General features: G+C 45.9%; 1 protein-coding gene across 11 annotated transcripts in view; it reads left to right on the top strand.

The window, feature by feature from the left end:
• Window positions 1-19,690, top strand: part of PTK2 (protein tyrosine kinase 2) — a 262,366-nt gene that overhangs the window by 197,930 nt on the left and 44,746 nt on the right. For all 11 annotated transcript variants that reach the window (XM_061172265.1, XM_061172261.1, XM_061172260.1 and 8 more), the window contains 5 exons: window positions 3,370-3,470; window positions 5,128-5,243; window positions 6,095-6,195; window positions 9,081-9,170; window positions 11,667-11,871. In XM_061172265.1, the coding sequence (XP_061028248.1) occupies window positions 3,370-3,470; window positions 5,128-5,243; window positions 6,095-6,195; window positions 9,081-9,170; window positions 11,667-11,871 (613 nt within the window). The remainder of the gene's footprint in view (window positions 1-3,369; window positions 3,471-5,127; window positions 5,244-6,094; window positions 6,196-9,080; window positions 9,171-11,666; window positions 11,872-19,690) is intronic.

The following is a 19,690-nucleotide window of genomic DNA, read 5'->3' as shown; positions in this document are numbered from 1 at the left end:
CGGGTGCAGCCAAAATAAACAAACAAACAAATAAATAAATATATATATACACACACACACACACACACACATTGTTTAAGTTACTCTTGTCTCTGTCTCCCTCTAGACTTTAAGCCCCAGTGGGGCAAGGAACGTGTCTGTTCTGCTCACCGCTCAGACCCAGAGACAACATAGGGCTTAACTCATAGAAGGCACTCAGTAGCCACTGGTCATGTGAGTGAGTCTTGGTGTCCTTCATCACATGTACATTGAATTTCAAAAACATTTATCACCCAGTAGTCCAATAAGTAACAAGTCATGGAGTGAGTCATATTGTAACTTCATCAGTTAAGTCGAAGCAAATCCTAATCCTGTTCCTGGATCTTTGACTTAAGTACAAGACAAGGCCTGGTGATGACTTCTGTCTCAACTAGTTTATTTCTTCAGGGCATCTAGGCCAAGAAAACACAGAATATATATCAGCCATCATTACCTAACAGCCTGTCTGCCTTACCTTTGGTGGTAAAGTGTATTATATATTTTCAAAAATGCACATTTTTAAAATTGCTTCTCTTTCTCTAAAATTTTTATCAACAGTTATTGTATCATGATTTTTGTAGGGCTTTGGAATCACCATTACAGAAATCAACTTTAGAGTTTCATAGGCGTAGTCAGTTCAAACTAACCTTGTTCTCTTTTTGAAAGGCCGTTATTTCAGAGAAACATGATGGACGTAGTATACCTAAAATCCTGTAGGGCTTTGACAGGCTCTGTACGTAAGAGGGGAAGTAAACTTTTTCTATAAAGGACCATATAGTAAATATCTTAGGCTCTGCAGGCCAGATGGTCTCTTGTCACAGCTGCTCAGCTCTGCCATCGGGGTGTGAAAGAACCACAGACAGCACATAAAGGGCTGAGCAAGACTGTGTCCCAGTGAAATTTAGTTTGTGAAAGCAAACAGCCGCCCCTGGCCTGAGCTCCTTGCCCTGGGTGAATGAATAACAGGTCAAACAACTACACCTATTGGGTTTTAGTTCAGCAGGGATAGAGTTTCCTAGTGACCACAAGATTCTCCTCTTAGCCCTGCACTGTGTAGTATTTTTAATAATTACTTCTGTAAAGGGTAACATAAAACCAAAAATGATGGTAAGTCAATTGAAAATGAGTGAATATACTGGGTTCCTGAATGTTTATCCAAAAATATCCCATTATACTTAAGTGATGAACTGAATTGACAAGATGAAATTCAGTGATACATTTTGGATTTTGTGCCAGGTGTTTATGTGGGGGGGGGGGGCGGTTTGCTTGTTTGTTTGTTTTTAACTACCAGGTCCTATTTTTGGAATATGTAGGCAAAATTGAGGGGGAGAAAATACCTTAAGGGTTTGAATTCTCTCAAGTGAGTGTGGGGTGACTTTGCAAGAAGCCAGTGTAATCCTTGGGTGTGTTGGTAGGATATACAGTCCTCCATGTCCACAAGTTCTGCATCTGCAGATTCAACCAACTTCGGATTGAAAATATGTGGAAAAAAAATTCCAGAAAGTTCCAAAAAGCAAAAGCTTGAATTTGCTGCGCTCTGGTATCTATTTACATAGCGTTTACATTGTATTAGGTATTACAAGTAACCTAGGGATGATTTAAAGTATAAAGAGGATGTGCGTAGGTTACGTGCAAATACTCGGCCATTTTTCAGAAGGACTTGAGCATCCGCAGATTTTGGTTTCCCCCTGGGGGTTCTGGAACCAATCCCCTGTGGGTACTGAGGGACGGCTGTAGGGTGTCTAGAGTGAACACAGTGAGAGGCCTGTCTCCGCAGACGTACCCAGCGCTGAGTTGCTCCACACCGGGCTCCGCGCTCAAATGGATGCTAAAAGATATTTGCTCCTGCTGTGATTCTCATGTCCTTGCTTGGCGTCATAAAAATCAACCCTGTATTGGTCCCCAAAATTTAAAAAAATTTTTTTCATTTCAGTAGTCTGTGCAGTCCAGGTACTTTGGGGACCACTGCAGTAGGTCACATGTGAAGTCACTTCCCGTTTTGAGGTTCTGGAGTTCTGTGAAGGCTGTCCTGCTTCTCACTAATCCTAGTGAGTGTACTGTGCAGGTGACCTCCTTAGCCCTGATACTAGATATTAGAAATGTATACACACTTAAAAATACGCACCCACACGTAAGTATGTGCGTATATGTGCAGGGCCCTCTTGGTCATCTTGGGCTCAGTGAGGCAGTCAAACTCACGTGACGGCCACAGGCCACATCTGGCATCAGACTTGCTTTGAGGGGAGTACAGGACTGGAAACAGCAGGCCAGCATTTCTCCTGTAGCGAAGTCCTCACAGCAGTCCGGGAACTCGTTTGCTTAGCCCTGATAGTGATCAGGTACTGTGAGGGGATGAGGCCACAGTGGTGGACTCGAGAGCCGCTCGGGTCCGAAGTAGAAGTCTTCACAGACCTGTCGCTGTGGGCTCTGGGGCTCTGCAGGGGACACCAGCCACACCCACGCTCAGGGGAGCTCCTGCTACCCCGTCAGCAACTTACCAATCAGGGGTGGTTTTCACCATGAAGGGTATTGCTTAGAAAATGAATCACACGTTTCAACTTCATGAGATTTCCAGAGGAAAACCTAGAAAGTTAGCCCCAGGTCAGATTTGTCCGTGGAAAATAAGAGGAGGTTTTCTGAACCCTTAACCCTCACAGTATGTCCCCCTGTAAAGTTGCTCACAAGTTCACTGCAGTGGCATCTCGTGCCTCACGTGGTCTGCTTTTTTTGTGCCATTTTATGGCGACTTGTGAGCTGACCTGACTGGTGGAATTGAATTCCCAGTTTCCACATCATTAGCCTTGAGTTTTTTTTTTTTTTTTTAAAGGTTTGCATTTTTTTTTTTTTTTTTTTTTTTTATTTATGGTTGTGTTGGGTCTTCGTTTCTGTGCGAAGGCTTTCTCTAGTTGTGGCAAGCGGGGGCCAATCTTCATCGCGGTGCGCGGGCCTTCTCACCATCGCGGCCTTTCGTTGCGGAGCACAGGCTCCAGACGCACAGGCTAAGTAATTATGGCTCACGGGCCTAGTTGCTCCACGGCATGTGGGATCTTCCCAGACCAGGACTCGAACCTGTGTCCCCTGCATTGGCAGGCAGACTCTCAACCACTGCGCCACCAGGGACGCCCCCTTGAGCTTTTTTTATTCTTATTTTTTGGCTGTGCCACACAGCTTGTGGGATCTTAGTTCCCCGACCAGGGATTGAACCTGGGCCCTGGCAGTGAAAGCGCCGAGTCCTAACCACTGGACCACCAAGGAGTTCCCCATTAAAACGCCTTGAGTCTTATTTGAACTAGTCTTCAGGAAACTGAAATATTTTCAAAAGACTGACCGTGGACCACTGTTTTCCCCCAGTAACGATGCGTCAGTTTGACCACCCTCACATTGTGAAGCTGATCGGAGTCATCACAGAGAACCCCGTCTGGATCATCATGGAGCTGTGCACGCTCGGAGAGGTACCTGCCCCACCTCCGCCTCCCGCCCGCTCCGCCTGCCCCCTCGGGGAAGTGTGCGACATACACCCTAGTGCATATGAGTCGAGCGTCTTCATCAGTGAGTTCCCAAGTAATCCCCTAACTCAGTGCTGGCAGCAGTGTCTTCCCATCAAAGGATTTGTCAGGACTGGAAGCAACAGGTGACCAAGCCGTTCTTTGTTCCCTCTCTGTTGCTGTCGTCTGAAGAACAAGCCCAGGGATTTGAGAGTGAAAGAAGCAACGTTGGTGGAGTTTGGGTAAATTAAGGCTGAATTTACGTAAATCAGAACAGTTGCTTCATCTTTTTGGGCATTCACTTTTCAGTGTCTTTCAGACCAACTCATGTTAGTCACAGTTTCTTTTTAAAACGTGAGTAACAGACTGTGGGCAGATGTCCTTATTTGACTCTCTCTGGAACACAGAAGCTCTTTAGTTGGTGTATCACCACCGCCTGGACGCTGGTCCCACCCGGGCCTGCTGAGCCACGGGAGGGTGGGCAGGCCTGGGCGCCACCCTCAGTCTGTGTCCCCAGGCGGCTCTGTGGGCCCCTGCTTGGGGCAAGCACGGTGATGTCATTTCCAGATGTCTACACATGACTCTGTGGCACTGAAACCTAGTAGTTTAACCTTCTGACACATCATACACGTTACTTCTTCTTTGAAGGACACCAAACAGTCTTGCTTTTAATGAAAATGGGGGTTTTCTGTTATCAGGAACCCGAGGGTGCTTTGGGCCCGTCGTCCTCTTCGTGACGGTGTCAGCCCTGCCTTCCGAGGACAGGCCACTGCCTGGCGCCTCCCACTGCTCTCCTCTTCAGCTTGGGTAACAGAGTTGGCGAGTGAAGTATCTGAGGGCCTCTCCGGTGTCTTTCCTTCCTCTACCATGCCTTGCCAGATAAAATGGAGTGTTTACGGATATTTTTGGTTCACGTTATTTTCTGCTTTTGTTTTTGGAGAATTTGCTCATTCTTCTGGCTTAAATCATCAATATTTCTCCTTTATGTAGGAGATTTTGTAGGATTGGAGTGTTAAATTCATCTGCCTTCTTTGCTATATTATTAGCATTTAGCTGAATTAGTCATGATAGCGGTAGTAAGGACCAGAAGGCCTAGTGCGTAAATACCCAACACGGGACCATTTTATCCTTCTTCACCCAGAACTTCCTGGGGGCAGAGGGAGAACCTCTTGCCTCCCCTTCCTTTTCATCCCCTTGTGCTCAGGTCTGCCTGGGGCATGGGGAGGTCTGAGGGAGGTGGACTGACCATGGCTGTGGAGGAGGCTTGTTTGAACGGTAACTGGAGCTTTTTGTTCTCCAGCTCTCATTATCTGGCAGTATTTTATACTGTGCCTTTATTCATTCCCTGGAAGCATCTTTCTGTATTTTTTCAGAAATGTGTCTAGAATCATGAAGATTCCAATTTTGCAATTGGATCTCAAGTAAAGAATGATTAACCATAATTTCTGAGCTGATATGTTTCTTTCATTATGCTTTTTTTATTAGGGTAGAATTGAAGCCATTCTCATAAAAATGCATTTGGAAATGATCAGCATTGTTTTTGAATATAGCTCTTCTGCTGTTGATTTTTAGTCTCTGACACTAATTCTTTCTCTTTTTTCTTTTTTGGTCACTGTTCAAAAAGCTGAGGTCATTTCTGCAAGTAAGGAAATACAGTTTGGATCTAGCATCTCTGATCCTCTATGCCTATCAGCTTAGCACAGCCCTTGCGTACCTAGAGAGCAAAAGATTTGTGCACAGGTGAGACCCGGGCGTGAAGCTGGTGAGCTGCCTCTGAGCAGGAAGGAGGTGGGGAGAGGTTCTCACTGTGCCCTGAGACCTTTCGTTCCCCCAACTCTCATACACGGACGGCACTAAATGTCCTGCTGTGCGTATCCCAGCCGAGTGTGGTGCCCTGGCGTGGGAACACATGGATTTGAGGGGTTTTTCCTCACATGGAGTATGAAACAGGTCCATTATTCCTTCCACAAATACTACTGACAGCCTCTACGTGGCACTATGGACCTAAAACAGATATTGTCCTGGGACTTTCCAGGACACCATAGCGCCAGGAGTGACATCTGTTGGCCTTCTGCAGAATTTCTGTTCATAATCTGGGTCTCTTATTTGAATACAAGTTAAAGCCCTTACAACTTATTTGCCTTGCATCGTGTTAGAGTTTTGTTATCCGGCACTGAAACGGACTGCATCAGCAAAATCGTTTACAAGTGTTCCAAAGATCATTTTACTTTTATTAATGAGGTTTTTTAGTAACAGTAGAGTTACACACCCTGGTCGTGTATACTGTCTATCAGTTAATGCAGCCGGCAATGTGACTGCATGAAAACTAATAAGTGGTTTCATTATTTGAGAATATTCTTCACCATCATTCAAAATAGTAATCACCATATTAATGAGTAAATATCTGCCAAAAGGAATATATTTGAAGTAAAATAATAAAAGTATTTCTTTTTCAGTGTATAATAAAGCTCCTGTTTGTATTGTATATAAGCTGTCTTTCAAAGTACCTGTATGTCTTTATATAATATAGATGAGTTTGTGGGGTTTTTCCCTTGTATTAAAATGTATTGTCCCAAATTCTTCCTTATCAGGGACATTGCTGCTCGGAATGTTCTGGTGTCCTCAAACGATTGTGTAAAATTGGGAGACTTTGGATTATCCCGATATATGGAAGACAGTACTTACTACAAAGGTAAGAAATCAGAGCAATAAATAAGAAACAGGCTCAGGATCTTCAATGATTTCTAATTCTGAAAAAGGTACATTCTGATATGCTCAGCTGATTTTTGACAGTGGTGTACAGTCAGGTCCGTGGAGGAAAGACAGCCTTCTCAACAAAGGTGCTGGAGCAGTTGGTCATCCCTGGCCAAGAAACGACCCTCAACCTAAACTCACTCGCCATTAACTCAAATGGATCATAGACTTAAATATAAGACATAAAACTACAAGACTTTTAGGAAAAAACATAGGAGTAAAGTTTTCGGATCTAGGGCCAGGCAAAGAGTGCTTAGGCTTGACACCAAAAACATACACAAAAGGGAAAAATTGATAGCTTCTTCCTCATCAAAATTTAAAATTTTTGTTCTGCAAAAGACCAGGCAGAAGGATGAAAAGACAAACTACAGAGTGGGAGGAAGTATTTGCCAACCACATATCTAACAAAGGACTGGTATCTAGACTACAGATAGAACTCTCAAAACTCAGCAGTAAAAAAAGAAAGGACACAGGTAGAAAGTGGGCAGAAGATATGAAGAGAGATTCCACTGCAGCGGGTATTCAGGTGGCACGTAAGCACATTACCCACTAGGGAAATGCAGAGTGAGCCCACGGGGAGGTATCGTGCACACCTGTCAGGATGGCTAAAGTAACGGTAGTGACAACACAAAATGCTGACAGGCACAGAGAACGTAAATTGCTTGTGCAGATGTAAAACGGTACAGCTGCTCTGGAAAAGAGTTTTGCAGATTCTTAAAAAACTGAACATGCACCTCCCATATGACCTAGCTATTACACGCCTAGGCATTTCTCCCAGAGAAATGAAAACTCACATTTACACAAAACTGGTGTTTGTTCATTGTAGCTTTATTTCTAGTAGCCAAAAGCTGGAATGAGCCCGGATGCCCTCCACTTTGTAGACACAGCTGGCTAACCTCCCAGCAGAGCGGTGGGTGCCCTGGCTCAGTGAATGCCGCCGGACTTACAGATCTGCAGTCTGCTGCCTCCAGAGACTTTGATCCTTTAGCTTTGGAGCTGAACTCTAGCTGATGGGATTTTTTCTTTAGTTTTCCCAATCTTGGAATCAGATTGACTTGGTTCTTCAAATTATTATTAATTTTCATATTCCTGGTACTTCAGCTAAGGTTTGGATAATAAGTCCATATTATGCTTTTAGTATATTTTCTAGTTATTACTACCATTTTACAAAGGCCAGTTTCTTGCTCAGTTTGTTTGATTTTTATATTGTCGCAAAATGAGCCCTAATCTTACATACAAAATTAGTCTTTTTCATTTATACTGTAGCTGCTGACTATTCTCTGTCCAAATGCTTTCTGTATACTACAGCCTGATCCTTTGTTATGTGGAAGGAAAAGTCTGGTTGTTTATTCATTTTGATTATGTAGTCATTTAATTTAAAAACGACCAGGCCACCTTTCCACTGTTATAAAATACATTTCATATCACCTCACATCCTGACTAGTCCAAACCCTAGAATTCCACTAAAGGGCTAAACTCCAAACAGCACGGTGGCCAAGACTCTTAATCATCTAGACATCACTTAAAGTGGGCAACTGACGAGTTCACACATTGTTATCTCAGAGAGGTCCGTAAGTCTAGATCCTGCTAGGCTTCAGGAGAACAGCCCCTCGGGGTTAGGGGTTCCTCGCTCGGAGCACAGCTGGAGAGTCATTTGTTGTGAGGGAATCAGAGGCTTTGACCTCAGTTGTCATGAAGGTGCATGAAGTTAAGTGGAAGAAAATTAATGAAACAAATGTAATTGTCTTCTGATTAAAAGTCTTGAGAGGCACCCTTGCTTACAGAAGGAAGTCCAGCCCCTGACAGCTCTGCAGAGCCCGGCACCCTGCTCCGGGGCCTCTGGATCAGGGCCTGTCCCCATCTGGCGCCTGCAGCTCCTCCTGCCCCCCCCCCTCCCCCTGCAACACCCTCTCACTTCCGCTGGATTTGAGAAACTGTTTCTGCCTTTTGGAATTAGGACTCCTTGAGGGCTGGTATCTGGTGAAAGAATGTTGAGGGAGGTGGCACAGAGGAAAGATTTTAGGCCTCTAAAGAGGGCCAGTTTCAGGCTTTCCTAAGCGTGTCCTTTTCATTCTGTCGCCCCCTCCTGCTCTTCACATCCTGGTGGTGGTACAGCCCATCCTCATATTTTGTGGATTCTATTTTTGCACATGCGTCTGCTTGCTGAGACTTGTAACTTCCCGAATCCACGCTCCGATGCGTTCATAGTCAGGTGTGGATGTGCACGGGGCAGTGACAAGGTGTCTGTTTGGGCTGTTGGACAGCGAGGAGAGGGGCAGCACCTCTGGCTCTGGGCCAGTCGGGCAGGTTGGAACCCCAGCTGTGGCCCCTGTGTGCGGGGTCGGGGGGCAGGGAGCAGGGCCTCAGGCAGGTCAGCAGCACATCCATACCTCATTTTCCAAAGAAGTCAGAACCTGCCAGGATAAGTGTTTAGGATTTAAGGTTATAATCTATGTGAGGTATGAATATATATGTACACGTTTCTCCCGGGAGCAATGGTTCGGTGTTGAAAGCGACTTTATAGAGTGTAACCACCGTGAATGAGAATTGACGGTGTGTCGCTACCAGGCCGTTTCTAAAGCCAGGCCTCCAGCCTATAGATGAAGCCTGCACAACCGAGCTGGGAGCTGATGCCTCCCGGTAACCGGGGCTCCCTCCTCCCCTGCTCCCTGCCTCTCCTCTGTCACCCCCAAACGACCCAACATCAGGGAGTACAAGGCAGTTCTCCCAAAGATTTTGGTACTAAAAATCTCATCTAGCTCTAACTGTTAGATTCCTAAGCAGGTGACAGGGAAGTTTTACTTTCTAAAATTAATCTTCTAGCTTCCAAAGGAAAATTGCCTATTAAATGGATGGCTCCAGAGTCAATCAATTTTCGCCGTTTTACCTCAGCTAGTGACGTATGGATGTTTGGTGAGTATTTGAAAACTTTTGTGTTAGAATTACAGTTCACATATTCTCTGAGAGGGATTTAGCTCTGTCTGTTGTCAGAGTCTGTAGGTTGGTTTGCCTTCCCTTGCCTAGCCTCCCTCATTGCTCGCCCGTGCCCTCCTCGGTTCCTCAGATGTGGGCATGTGCCGTGCCCCCAGGCGTGGCCCGCGGGGCCCAAGGTCCTGCCTCTAGCCCCTTCTCACTCCGCCTTCCTCCCTCTCAGGGAGGTGCTATGTCCTCCCTTCTCTCCTGTCTCCACGGCCTCAGACATTCCTTTTATGTGAGTGATGTAAATGGTTAACCTGTCCGTGCGGTTCTGTGATGGCCCCCAGATCCAGCATGTCTGAGATTGCCCTTCATCTCTGTTCTGGAATCTGACCCCTTCCTGACTTGTCTCAAGTCTTGGAAGCGTGACCCTTCGTGTTCTGTAGCTGCTGCTGCTCTGGTGTCCACTGTGTCCCCTCCTTCCTGCTCCGAGTCCGTCCCTGTCGTCGTCCTCCTGCTCTGCATTCTTGCAAAGCCCCCAGTGGAGCGAGAGTGTGGCTCTCATTCACTCTGCAGTACTTACTTCCACTACCTTATCTGGATTTTTAAATCACTCACCTTTTTGGTGTGGATGACACTCCATCCCCGCCCTACTTTCCTGGTGTTACTCCTTCTTTCTGGACACCTCATCCTGACACCTTCTCCTCCAGCTGAAACTCTTTTTAACCTTCAGGAAGAGGTTGGAAAGAGTTTCTTCATTCACCTGAAATATCCGCTCTGCCACGAAGCCCCATGTAGCAGGTGTGCCATCCAGACATAGACTTCCTTTCTCTGCTTTCCCAGCACTTTCTCTCTCTGTCGAGACACTCAAGTGTAGATCTTGTGAATAGTCCTGTGTGCATATTTTCTCTGCCGGATTTTAAACTACTTCCCAGGAGATGCCCTGTTAAGTTTATGCACCTTCTTTTTCCTATAAATAAATATAACTTTATATACATGAAGTACGTGTTCTCATTTTTTCTTCTGCTTCCTTGCTGTTGACTTTCAGTAACCATTTAGTGCCCTAACTGATATTAGGTAAAGGAAGGAATTCAATAAAACAGGAAGCAGTGTGACATGATTGGAGAAGGCGCTGGAGTCCAATTGGCTTCAGATCCCAAGACCTCACCTGTCAGCTTTGTGACCCATAGAGCAGGTTACTTGTCCTCTCAAGAGGACTTCACATTTCAAAGAGTCTAAGATGCCTGTTTTTTCACATTTCTGGAAGTAGGATTTGTCACAAATCAGTGGCATTTCACAGTTGGTGTTAGTCGGGGGTGTGTGTCATGTGGGTCCTTGCCTACACTCATGTAGACTGTTTTGTTCATATTGGTGCTACTTTCTTGTCCGAATGAGTTTAAAACCGCTCTTTGGTAAGAATAAAATAATTCTAAGAGGTAACAAAGGATCACATTATAACTTAGTGGGCAGCATATCCCCCCCCCCTTTTTGGTAATATAAAATAATTGTCTCTTATAATCAGTGGCATCTCAGATTTGATAAAATACAGTTTTTAAAGAAATGTAAGGTGTGAGAATTAAGGATAGTGTAAATTTCAAGGAAAGGTGCCAGAGACATATGAAGGTCTCAAGAAATGATACCCAGTGTTGTTATTACTAATGATGTTGTCATAATTTCTGGTGAGAAAAGCAGAACTAAGGCATTATTTTTGTCATATACTCTTTACTTTGAAGTTGCTGGACTTCTGGCTAATTTCAGATCTAACTCACATTAATGTGATATAATGGCATAATGGTATGCCTTCCTCCTCTGAGGCACACAGCATCTTAGGTGCTGAAGATACAGAAAGACAGTCACCGCCCCTCTGCCCCCAGGACCCGGTGTATGGGGCACACTTGCGATGGGGTAGACGGGAGCTTCCTACGGGGCAGGGCAGGCAGGGCGGGAAACTCACAAAGGGACCTGGAAGAAGAGAACTGGTGGAGAAGAAAATGAAAGGCATCGAATCTAGAAGTCAGCACAAGCAAAGTCACGAAGGAGCGTGTTCAGGTGCAGATCTGAGTGGCCAAAGTGCCAAGTGATGGGAATCTGTAGAGGAATCTGAGTATTCTGAAAGCATAAAGCAGGTTGGACTAAAGTGGAGGGAAATCTAAAATTCATTCAGCTTTTTTTGAATTGGTTCACTAAGCTATGCTATGAAATATCACTGTACCTGGTGGGCCATTTTCTAATGTAGATTTTTTTAGAGAAATAAACCTCTTAGGAAAATAATGGGTTTTTTCTTGATAATACTATTTCATTATTCGCATCATACTAAATTAGTATTCCTGTTCTTATTTGATAACAGAGCTAACTGAATGCTGCTTTATTTGGCTGATGTGCCTGTAATCACACAGCTGGTTCTCTCGTACCAACTATGAAGTTATTCCTGAAACGTGGGAATTGCACTCTTGCTGCTAAGTTCACCGTTGTGTTTTCGTCCCCGCCTCACAGGTGTGTGTATGTGGGAGATACTGATGCACGGTGTGAAGCCCTTTCAAGGCGTGAAGAACAACGATGTGATCGGCCGCATTGAGAACGGGGAGAGGTTGCCCATGCCTCCGAACTGCCCTCCCACCCTCTACAGCCTCATGACCAAGTGCTGGGCCTACGACCCCAGCCGGCGGCCCCGCTTCACTGAGCTCAAAGCTCAGCTCAGGTAGGATGGGGGGCGGGGCCGGGGGCGGGGTGGGGGGGCGGGGCGGGCAGGCCTCTGCTGCTTCTCCCAGGCAGGTCCTTTTATCAGTACATCTGAGGCAAACCTGTTTCTTGGGCAAACGTAATTACTCCTTTATGGATTTGTATTTATTTACACATTGTTAGAACCTTAAGAAGATTATGTCTTCAAGTGTTAATAAACTTCAAATCGTGATCAAGTGTCTCTGCCCTGACTGCTGACCAACGTGGCACAGCCCACAGGCTCCGCATGGTTTAGTCCCAGCCCACTCCCCAGTCTCGCCTCACACCACCCCTTCCTCTGCTCCAGCGGCACCCGGCGCCTCTGCCTTCCCCCGCTTGCCCGCAGGGCGCTTCTCTTCAGTCTTTGGAGCCCAGCTCAGGGTTGCCTCCTGCAGGAAGCCTCCCTCATCTGCCCCACCCCCAAAGAGATAGCCCCTCCTATGGCACCTCTTCAGCGCTTCTGTTGTTATAGCTCAGACATCCACGTTACGTGTTCAGCTGCCGTTTTGTGACTCCTACTTCGTGCCAGACGCCATTAGACCCAAACCTCCAGCAGCCCCCAGTCCCCTGGAAGGAACACACGGACTTCTTAGTGTGCTGGGCCCCCCAGAGGGTCTGCGCAGAGCTGACCTGCTACTGGCCGGACTCAGAGGCCTCGACAGGTGGCCCTCATCCCGTCTTGCTCATTTCTGTAGGCCTGGGGCAGAGCTTAGGACCAGCACCTGGTCAGTGCTCAATAAACACTGGTCGAACTAAAGTCTAGATTGAGACTTAATACTTTAATCAACAAGATATTTTAGTATAATACATAACCAACCAGCCAACGCCATGGTTTAATGTGCTGTTTCATGTTTGGAGTACACTCCCCTGATTTTATTTGAGTTTTTTTATTTGCTATATTTTCGTCTTTTTTCATAAAAATTACCAAATGTCAGGGTCCAAAAGCCCCGGCAGCTGTTCTAGCCCACCCTTATCCCCCGGCGCTTGAACCCTCTCAGCCTCACCTAACCTCCGGCAGCGCCTCCTGCCTGACTGACGAGTTTCCTCCAAGGAGAGTGTTTCCGGGAAGGAGCAGGGCCTTAGTGAGAAGTGGGAGAGATTCGTCCACTCAGCAGCTGTTTTGCTAAGTGTCTCCTTTGTTCTAAGCTAGGTTCTACGGGCCCAGCAGTGAGCAAAACACAGTCCTGCCCCCGGCATTTGAAGTCTGGCCGAGGAGGTGGGGTCGGCGCCACTGGCCGCACGGTGACACCCCTGCGGCCCCCCCCTCCGGGCCTGCTTCTGGGGCCTCGCGCCTGACGGCCCCTCAGGTCTTTCAGGACAGCTTTCTTCAGGCTGGAGCTCTGCAGGTTCTTAATTCTCATGCAGCTGAGTTATACCTGCTGTCCCTGTTGGAGCTGGTTTTCGAACATGCTTCATTTCGTGTTTTGCTCATAAATTTTTTTGTTCCTCCTTGACCTTTCCTCAGAATCTGATAGATTCTGTCCATGAAACGCCCCCTCTGATACCAGTTCCACCCGCCCGCCTCCCCGGCACGTTCTTCCCCGTTACTCGGGGTATCCGCCGGCTTCTGTCCACAGCCTCCTCCCCTCCCCTCAGTACTTCTCCTTGGTTGGTTGCTTAACTGTTCCTGTGGCTTCGCTCCCCACCTCCGTCTGTCTTTAGCTTCAGTCCTGCCTTTTCTCCCAAGTCCCAGACCTGTGTCTTCAGTTGGAGGACATGGTGTTTATCCTAAAGCAAAGCCGTTACCGTCTCCTCTTGCCCCTCAGCTTGTGTAGGTTGCAGTGGGGCCTTTGTCTCCACCTGCATCTGGGAGTCGTCAGTAACTCCTCGCCCGCCTGTGCCAGCTGACCCGCTGGAGCATCCTCACCTCAGTGTCTTCAGACCCACTCCCTCCTCCCAGCTCTCCTCACCGCCCTGCCCCCGCCCCCGGCCCGCATGCTTCATCAGTCAGTCTTACCAAACCGTCGAAGTGGGAGAGTAACTCCCTCCCTCAAGACAACTTTCAGTGGGTTCCTGGCAACCCCTGTGTTAGTTTGAGGCTTCCAGAGTAGGATTTAAGGCTCCTTGAGTTACGGCCAGTGTCTTTCCATCCCTTTCTCACACTGTGGCCAAACTAACCCCACGCCTCTGCCAGGAAGGCCTCCTTCTGCACCTGCTGAAATCAGCCCTACTGTCTTCCTCAGCCTCTTTCCCTGCTCTGCCCGTGGGCTGTCCAGAACTCTTGCTTCTTCTGGCCATGCTCGCCCTGTGGGCCGCAGATGGCCGCATCCCGGTCCGGTCACCTCCACAAACACTGAGCACCACGTAGCTGGGCCTGGTGCTGGTCACTGGGCAAGAGAACCAAACACTTTTCCTGCCCTCGAGGAGCTCACAGTCTAGTACGTCTCATCCCCTACTAGACTGAAGCTCCTTGAGGACAGGGATCGTCATACTCACCTCGGTGTTGCCCACACCCCCAGGCCAGGAGCTGGGCCCAGTGAGGACCAGACAGCTGCTGAGTTCATGCTTAGCTCACACAAAACTCATGCTGACGCTGGCTGGAGGACTGTTGCATTAAGGTGGAGTAGCTCCAAAAACTGTCCCAGATGAAGTCTTAGAACTAAATATAATTATTTTATACATACACACATATAAAAACATCATGTACCTATTTATAGATGCTTTCTTGTGAACAGTTAGTACAGATTATTGACCATTAGTTTGTTCTGTCTGTTTTGTATTAGTCAGAAGTGGAGTTTAACTTTATATTTGGAACATGTAGAATATGGCTACCAAATAAGCCAAATAAAATGTAGCTTTATAGTATACTAGCTGCTTGGACATCTATATGTAACAGTGTATCACAAGTAATTAAACACATTCTTTTATATCCAAGATTCTAACAAAGTAATAAATTTTGGATAGCCCTTACCCCAGGGCAGTTAAAAATGTTCCCAAATCCCATTCTCCTTGTCTATCTAAAGAGAAAATGCTGCAAATAGACTCAGTTTATTGTGGGCTCCACTCATCTTTGGCTGGACCACGTCTTGTTTCTACTGTATCGTAAGTTAAGAAAAGTGGCTCTCGGTGACTCTTGTTAGGCAGAGGGTTGTACTGGGATGGGTCAGTCTCTGTGACCACAGGGCCTGTCCTCCTGCCATCCTGTGTCCTTATTCATAGATGTGCCTCATTGAGGAGAATGAGATTAACCTCTGGGCAGCCTAGTAGCAAGTGTGAGAAATTCCTCAATAGGAAATTTCTCATAACATGAGCTCTAGCATTTCGTACTGTGTGACTGACAGGTTATAAGAGTGCACTAAATATTTTTTGAATGAAAAGTCATTTAATCCCTAGCTAGTCAGTTAATTCTTTGGTAGATACTGTGACAAGGAGACCGCAGTAAAACCTCTTGAGTATTTGCCCCTTTGGAGTTTATGTTCAAAGACAGCGTTTCCCAGCAGTGCTCTGCGTCATTAAGGTGTTTGTTGTTTGTGCCATTATAGGAAAAGATTGTCAGTTTTATCTCAGGGAAACATTTTAAGTTAACGTGTGGCTTCTTAAATCCCTTTTAGACAAATGAGGGTAATAAATAAAATTATTGATTTAAATTTTGTACCCTAATTTTTGTATTTTTCTAACTTTCTATTGACATGCAAAGATGTGAACATATAAACATGCCAAGAAGTAAACAGCTCACTGAATTTTCACAAATTGAGCCCATTCCTGTAACCAGCATCTAGAACAAGAAAACAGCACTGCCTGCACCCCAGAGACCCATGAGAGGCCCCTTTTCCAATTACTGTTCCCCCTCCAGGGATAACCACTCACCGTAGACTGGTTCTGCCTAGTTTTGAACTTTATGTAAACGCTATCATTCAGTGTGTACTTTTTTGTTTATGGTTTATTTTGCTCAACATTTAGTTTGAGATCACCCATGTTACTCAGGTAGTTGGACTTCACTCTCGTTGCTGTATGTGTCCCATTTGTAAATATACCATAGTTTATCCCTTCTACTATTGGTGGAAATTCAGATACTTTCCATCTTGGGGCTCTCAAGACTGCTGCTGTAGGGACATAACAGAAGTGTCATTGGGTGAGCACGTGTACAAGAATGTCTGGTGGATGCGTATTGAGGCGTCCGCAGGTGTGCGCGGCTTTAGCTTTATGTACTGATAGCGCCTGTTTTCCAAAGTGGATGCACCAATGCAGTGTCCCCAGCAGTGATGAAAGCTCCTGTTGCTCCAGCCATAGTTTTTTTAAAACCTTTGGGAATCGATCCTTGTTTCTAAGCATGCCATTTTCACATATGAAGGGTAGGTTAAAGAAAGAAAAAATAACGTAAATGGTATGTAAACAATTTACCTGAGGTTTTCTATTCTAAAGATCACTGACTTAGTAGGTGTCTGCCTGGAAGGCCCTCTGACCCTGAGCGCTTAAGGAAGCCCTTTAAACCAACACCATGTTCACTAGGAGCCAGTCTCCATCCTCTGCCGTCAACCTTAGAAATTACAACATTGAAAACCAGCACTGACTGAGTGCTTTCTGTTGCCACACCTGTGCCGTGAACTTTCACACATTATTTCATCTGAATCCTCACGGTCCTGGGAGATGCAGGTAATATTGTCATCATCAGTTTACAAATGAGGAAACGGAAACTGAGGTTAGGCAGTTGAGCTGGGGTCACAGAGCTGGGATTCAAGGCACGCTCACCTGAGTCCAGGACGCAAGCTGTCAACTGTCACGCTCTACACTTTGTTTGAGCCATGGCTAGACGTTAGTAAGTACTCTGATTACGATTTTGACTAGTGGGCAAGTTGTTAATATTGTTTAGTTAAAAAGGAAAAAGAAGAAAGAAAAGGGAAAAAATACCTACTGTTACAAGGAATTCCTGCAGCTGGTTCTCTTACATTTGCTTGAGTGTCAACCAGAGAAAGTCCCCCAACAGAATGGCAGCATCTCTGGCTTCGGCACAGAGGCCCCCCACCCAAGGGTTTTGATGGGTGACATAGTTTCCACGTGTTATCGCTGTTTTGCTGTCACATCTTGAGTGTGTTGCATTTGGCTGCCGTGGCCCTCTGTAATCCCAGAGTTAGTGGCAAGCAGTTGTGGAAGTTTTCGGCGAGGCTGAGTCTCTCCAGGGGTACTTGAGGCAGCTAGAGGCAAGCCACGCCAGTGTGCGTTGGCCGGCGTCCGCACTTGCCTGCTGTGTACTCGTCCTGTACCCGTAATACATAGCCTTGTCTCCAGCTTGGGTCTGGGGGGAGTTGTGGATGTTGTTTGTTTGTTATTATAACTTGATATCATCATGTTTGCTTCTTAACTTTTATCATACAAAGCTGGCCGTAGAGAAATCTGTTTGACCTAAGTTGACTTTGGGTGAGTGACTTAGCCTCCCTGGGAGAGCAGAATCACAAATCCTACCTGTCCTCTAGGTTTCAGGATTAAATAAAATCATCTAAAATGCATTTAGTTTTCATGCTCGTGGTGGGTACACACCCTTGGTGGCTGCTCTGGTAGTAGCAGTAAAAACAAAGCTTTTTCTGAAGATCCGCAAGGGACCTGGAGGTCTTCGGTACAGAAAATGATCAGTTACTGTTTAGAAAAAAAACTGGTTCTTCAAATGTAAAAGGGGTAGCTGTTATTATCCAGATACCAAAATGCAAGGCACATCTTTTTGACATTTTGTAGATGTCTTATGGACATCTTGTACAGGTTTTTTTTTTTTTTTTGAGTCCTTTCTGATTCTTCATTTATCCTAAAATGTGAACTCTAGATTAAAAACTCTAGATTTGATTAATAACATGAGGTTACTTGTGCTTCTTCGCTGTGCTTTTAAAGTGGTTTAGTATCTGCTCCCCAAATTCCTTTCAAAGGTGGTGTCTAAATTCCTCCTTATTCATCATATCGGCATTTTCCTTCTCACTGCCGTCCTGTTGGGTCTTGGCGTCATCTAGAAGAGTAACCTGTTTCTCAATTACCCCTGTATTTACATCTTAAAATGTTTGTTTGGTTTGGGGCCTTAGTCTTCCCAGTAATAAAAAGTAAATAGTAAATCTAAATTTCATGGGAATTTAATGTAAAATTTAAATTGTTTCCACTAAAATTTATGTCATAACTGTTTCTTACCTGCAGGTAGCTCTTTTTTTTTTTTTTTTTTTAATTTATTTATTTATTTATTTATTTATGGCTGTGCTGGGTCTTCGTTTCTGTGCGAGGGCTTTCTCTAGTTGCAGCGAGCGGGGGCCACTCTTGATCGCAGCACACGGGCCTCTCACTGTCGCGGCCTCTCTTGTTGCGGAGCACAGGCTCCAGACGCGCAGGCTCAGTAGTTGTGGCTCACGGGCCTAGTTGCTCCGCGGCATGTGGGATCTTCCCAGACCAGGGCTCGAACCCGTGTCCCCTGCATTGGCAGGCAGATTCTCAACCACTGCGCCACCAGCGAAGCCCTGCGGGTAGCTCTTGCCCCTCATTGGACCCCCCCGCACACAGATGTTCAGACCTTTACAGGTGCATCTCTACTTGAGCTTCACCTCCAGATTTTGGTTTTATGTGAAGTAAACAAATTTCCGGTGAGATTTAAACTTAAATTTCATAAAAATTAGTCCTTTGTACTTACATGGCTTCACAGATCATTTTCACGTGATTACCTTACTGATTTCACAATAATTCTTAAGGGTGAGATACTGTTGCCCTTTTCACTTAAGGAACCTGAGGCTCAGAAAAACCCTATGACTTGCCCGGATTGTGCAGCTAACAAAGGGTGGATCCAAGACCCTGGGCCCTTTTCTCCGAAGTCCAGGACCACTGCTTTTCTGGGTCTCTTTACCACCATATGCCCCTCCCCACTGAATGGGTTGCTGGCTGCCTCCACCCCCTGTACTTCCCCGCGCTCTGCTCACTTCCCCTCCCTTGTCTTATTTGTAAGAGAGAACTTTGACTACATGAAGTTCACACTTCAGCTGTAATCCACATATTTACTATTTGAAGGTCGCCCTCAGAACCCACAGTGAAATCCTCAGACTCATCCGGTAGCTGCTGTAATTCCTTCCCTTCAGTCCTGTTTCTGGAACCATTTTCCTTCTCTCTCTAGTTGTTCTTAATTCCCCTTTCCTAAATTTTGTCTCCAGGGTTATTATCCCTAAAAACATGGGGGAAGAGTGGAGTAACCATGAATGTCTGTCCTCCCCTCTGGACAGTGAAGGGCCAGAGGCTGTAGGTGGCCCGTCCCTCTTCAGGTTACAGAGGGACGGGGCGGCGAGGTTGATGCAGGGATGCAGGGAACGAGTGGAGCAGCGCTGGCTCCGTCTCAGCCCGGTCTCCAGGCACCTGAGCTTAGAGGGGAGGGAGCAGCAGCCCCCGTGGCAGCGGGTCGGTTCTCATGAAGAGGGTTTGGCGCTGAGAAGCCACTGGCTTACCTTCTGCACCTCTTCCTCTCAACCCCCCAGATTTGCATTTTAGAAATACCTTTTACATTATATTTTTAGTGATTGCGCCAAGTATTACATTATACATCTTTAACCTTGCAGCGTCTACTTAGAGTTAATAATTGTATTTCACTTAAAATGTGGAAGCTTCATTTACCATCACCTTAGTCCTTTTTGCTCTAGATGTCGTGTATATTATATTCATATATGATAGTAACCTCATAAAATAAGATTACACTTTGTGTTTTTAATAGTATTTTGAGGAAAGTAAGGGGAAAATCTTTTATATTTAACCCCATACAGTGCTCTTTATTCTTTTCTAAAGATCTTTCTTCCATTTGGTTTTCCCATCTGTCTGAAGAACTTCTTTAACATTTCTTGTGGTGTGGGCCTGTT

This window comes from Eubalaena glacialis, chromosome 17 (genome assembly GCF_028564815.1).
Source record: "Eubalaena glacialis isolate mEubGla1 chromosome 17, mEubGla1.1.hap2.+ XY, whole genome shotgun sequence".
Taxonomy (NCBI): Eukaryota; Metazoa; Chordata; class Mammalia; order Artiodactyla; family Balaenidae; genus Eubalaena; species Eubalaena glacialis.
The sequence above is the reverse complement of the archived record's forward strand: the minus strand, read 5'-3'. Positions and strand labels throughout refer to the sequence as shown.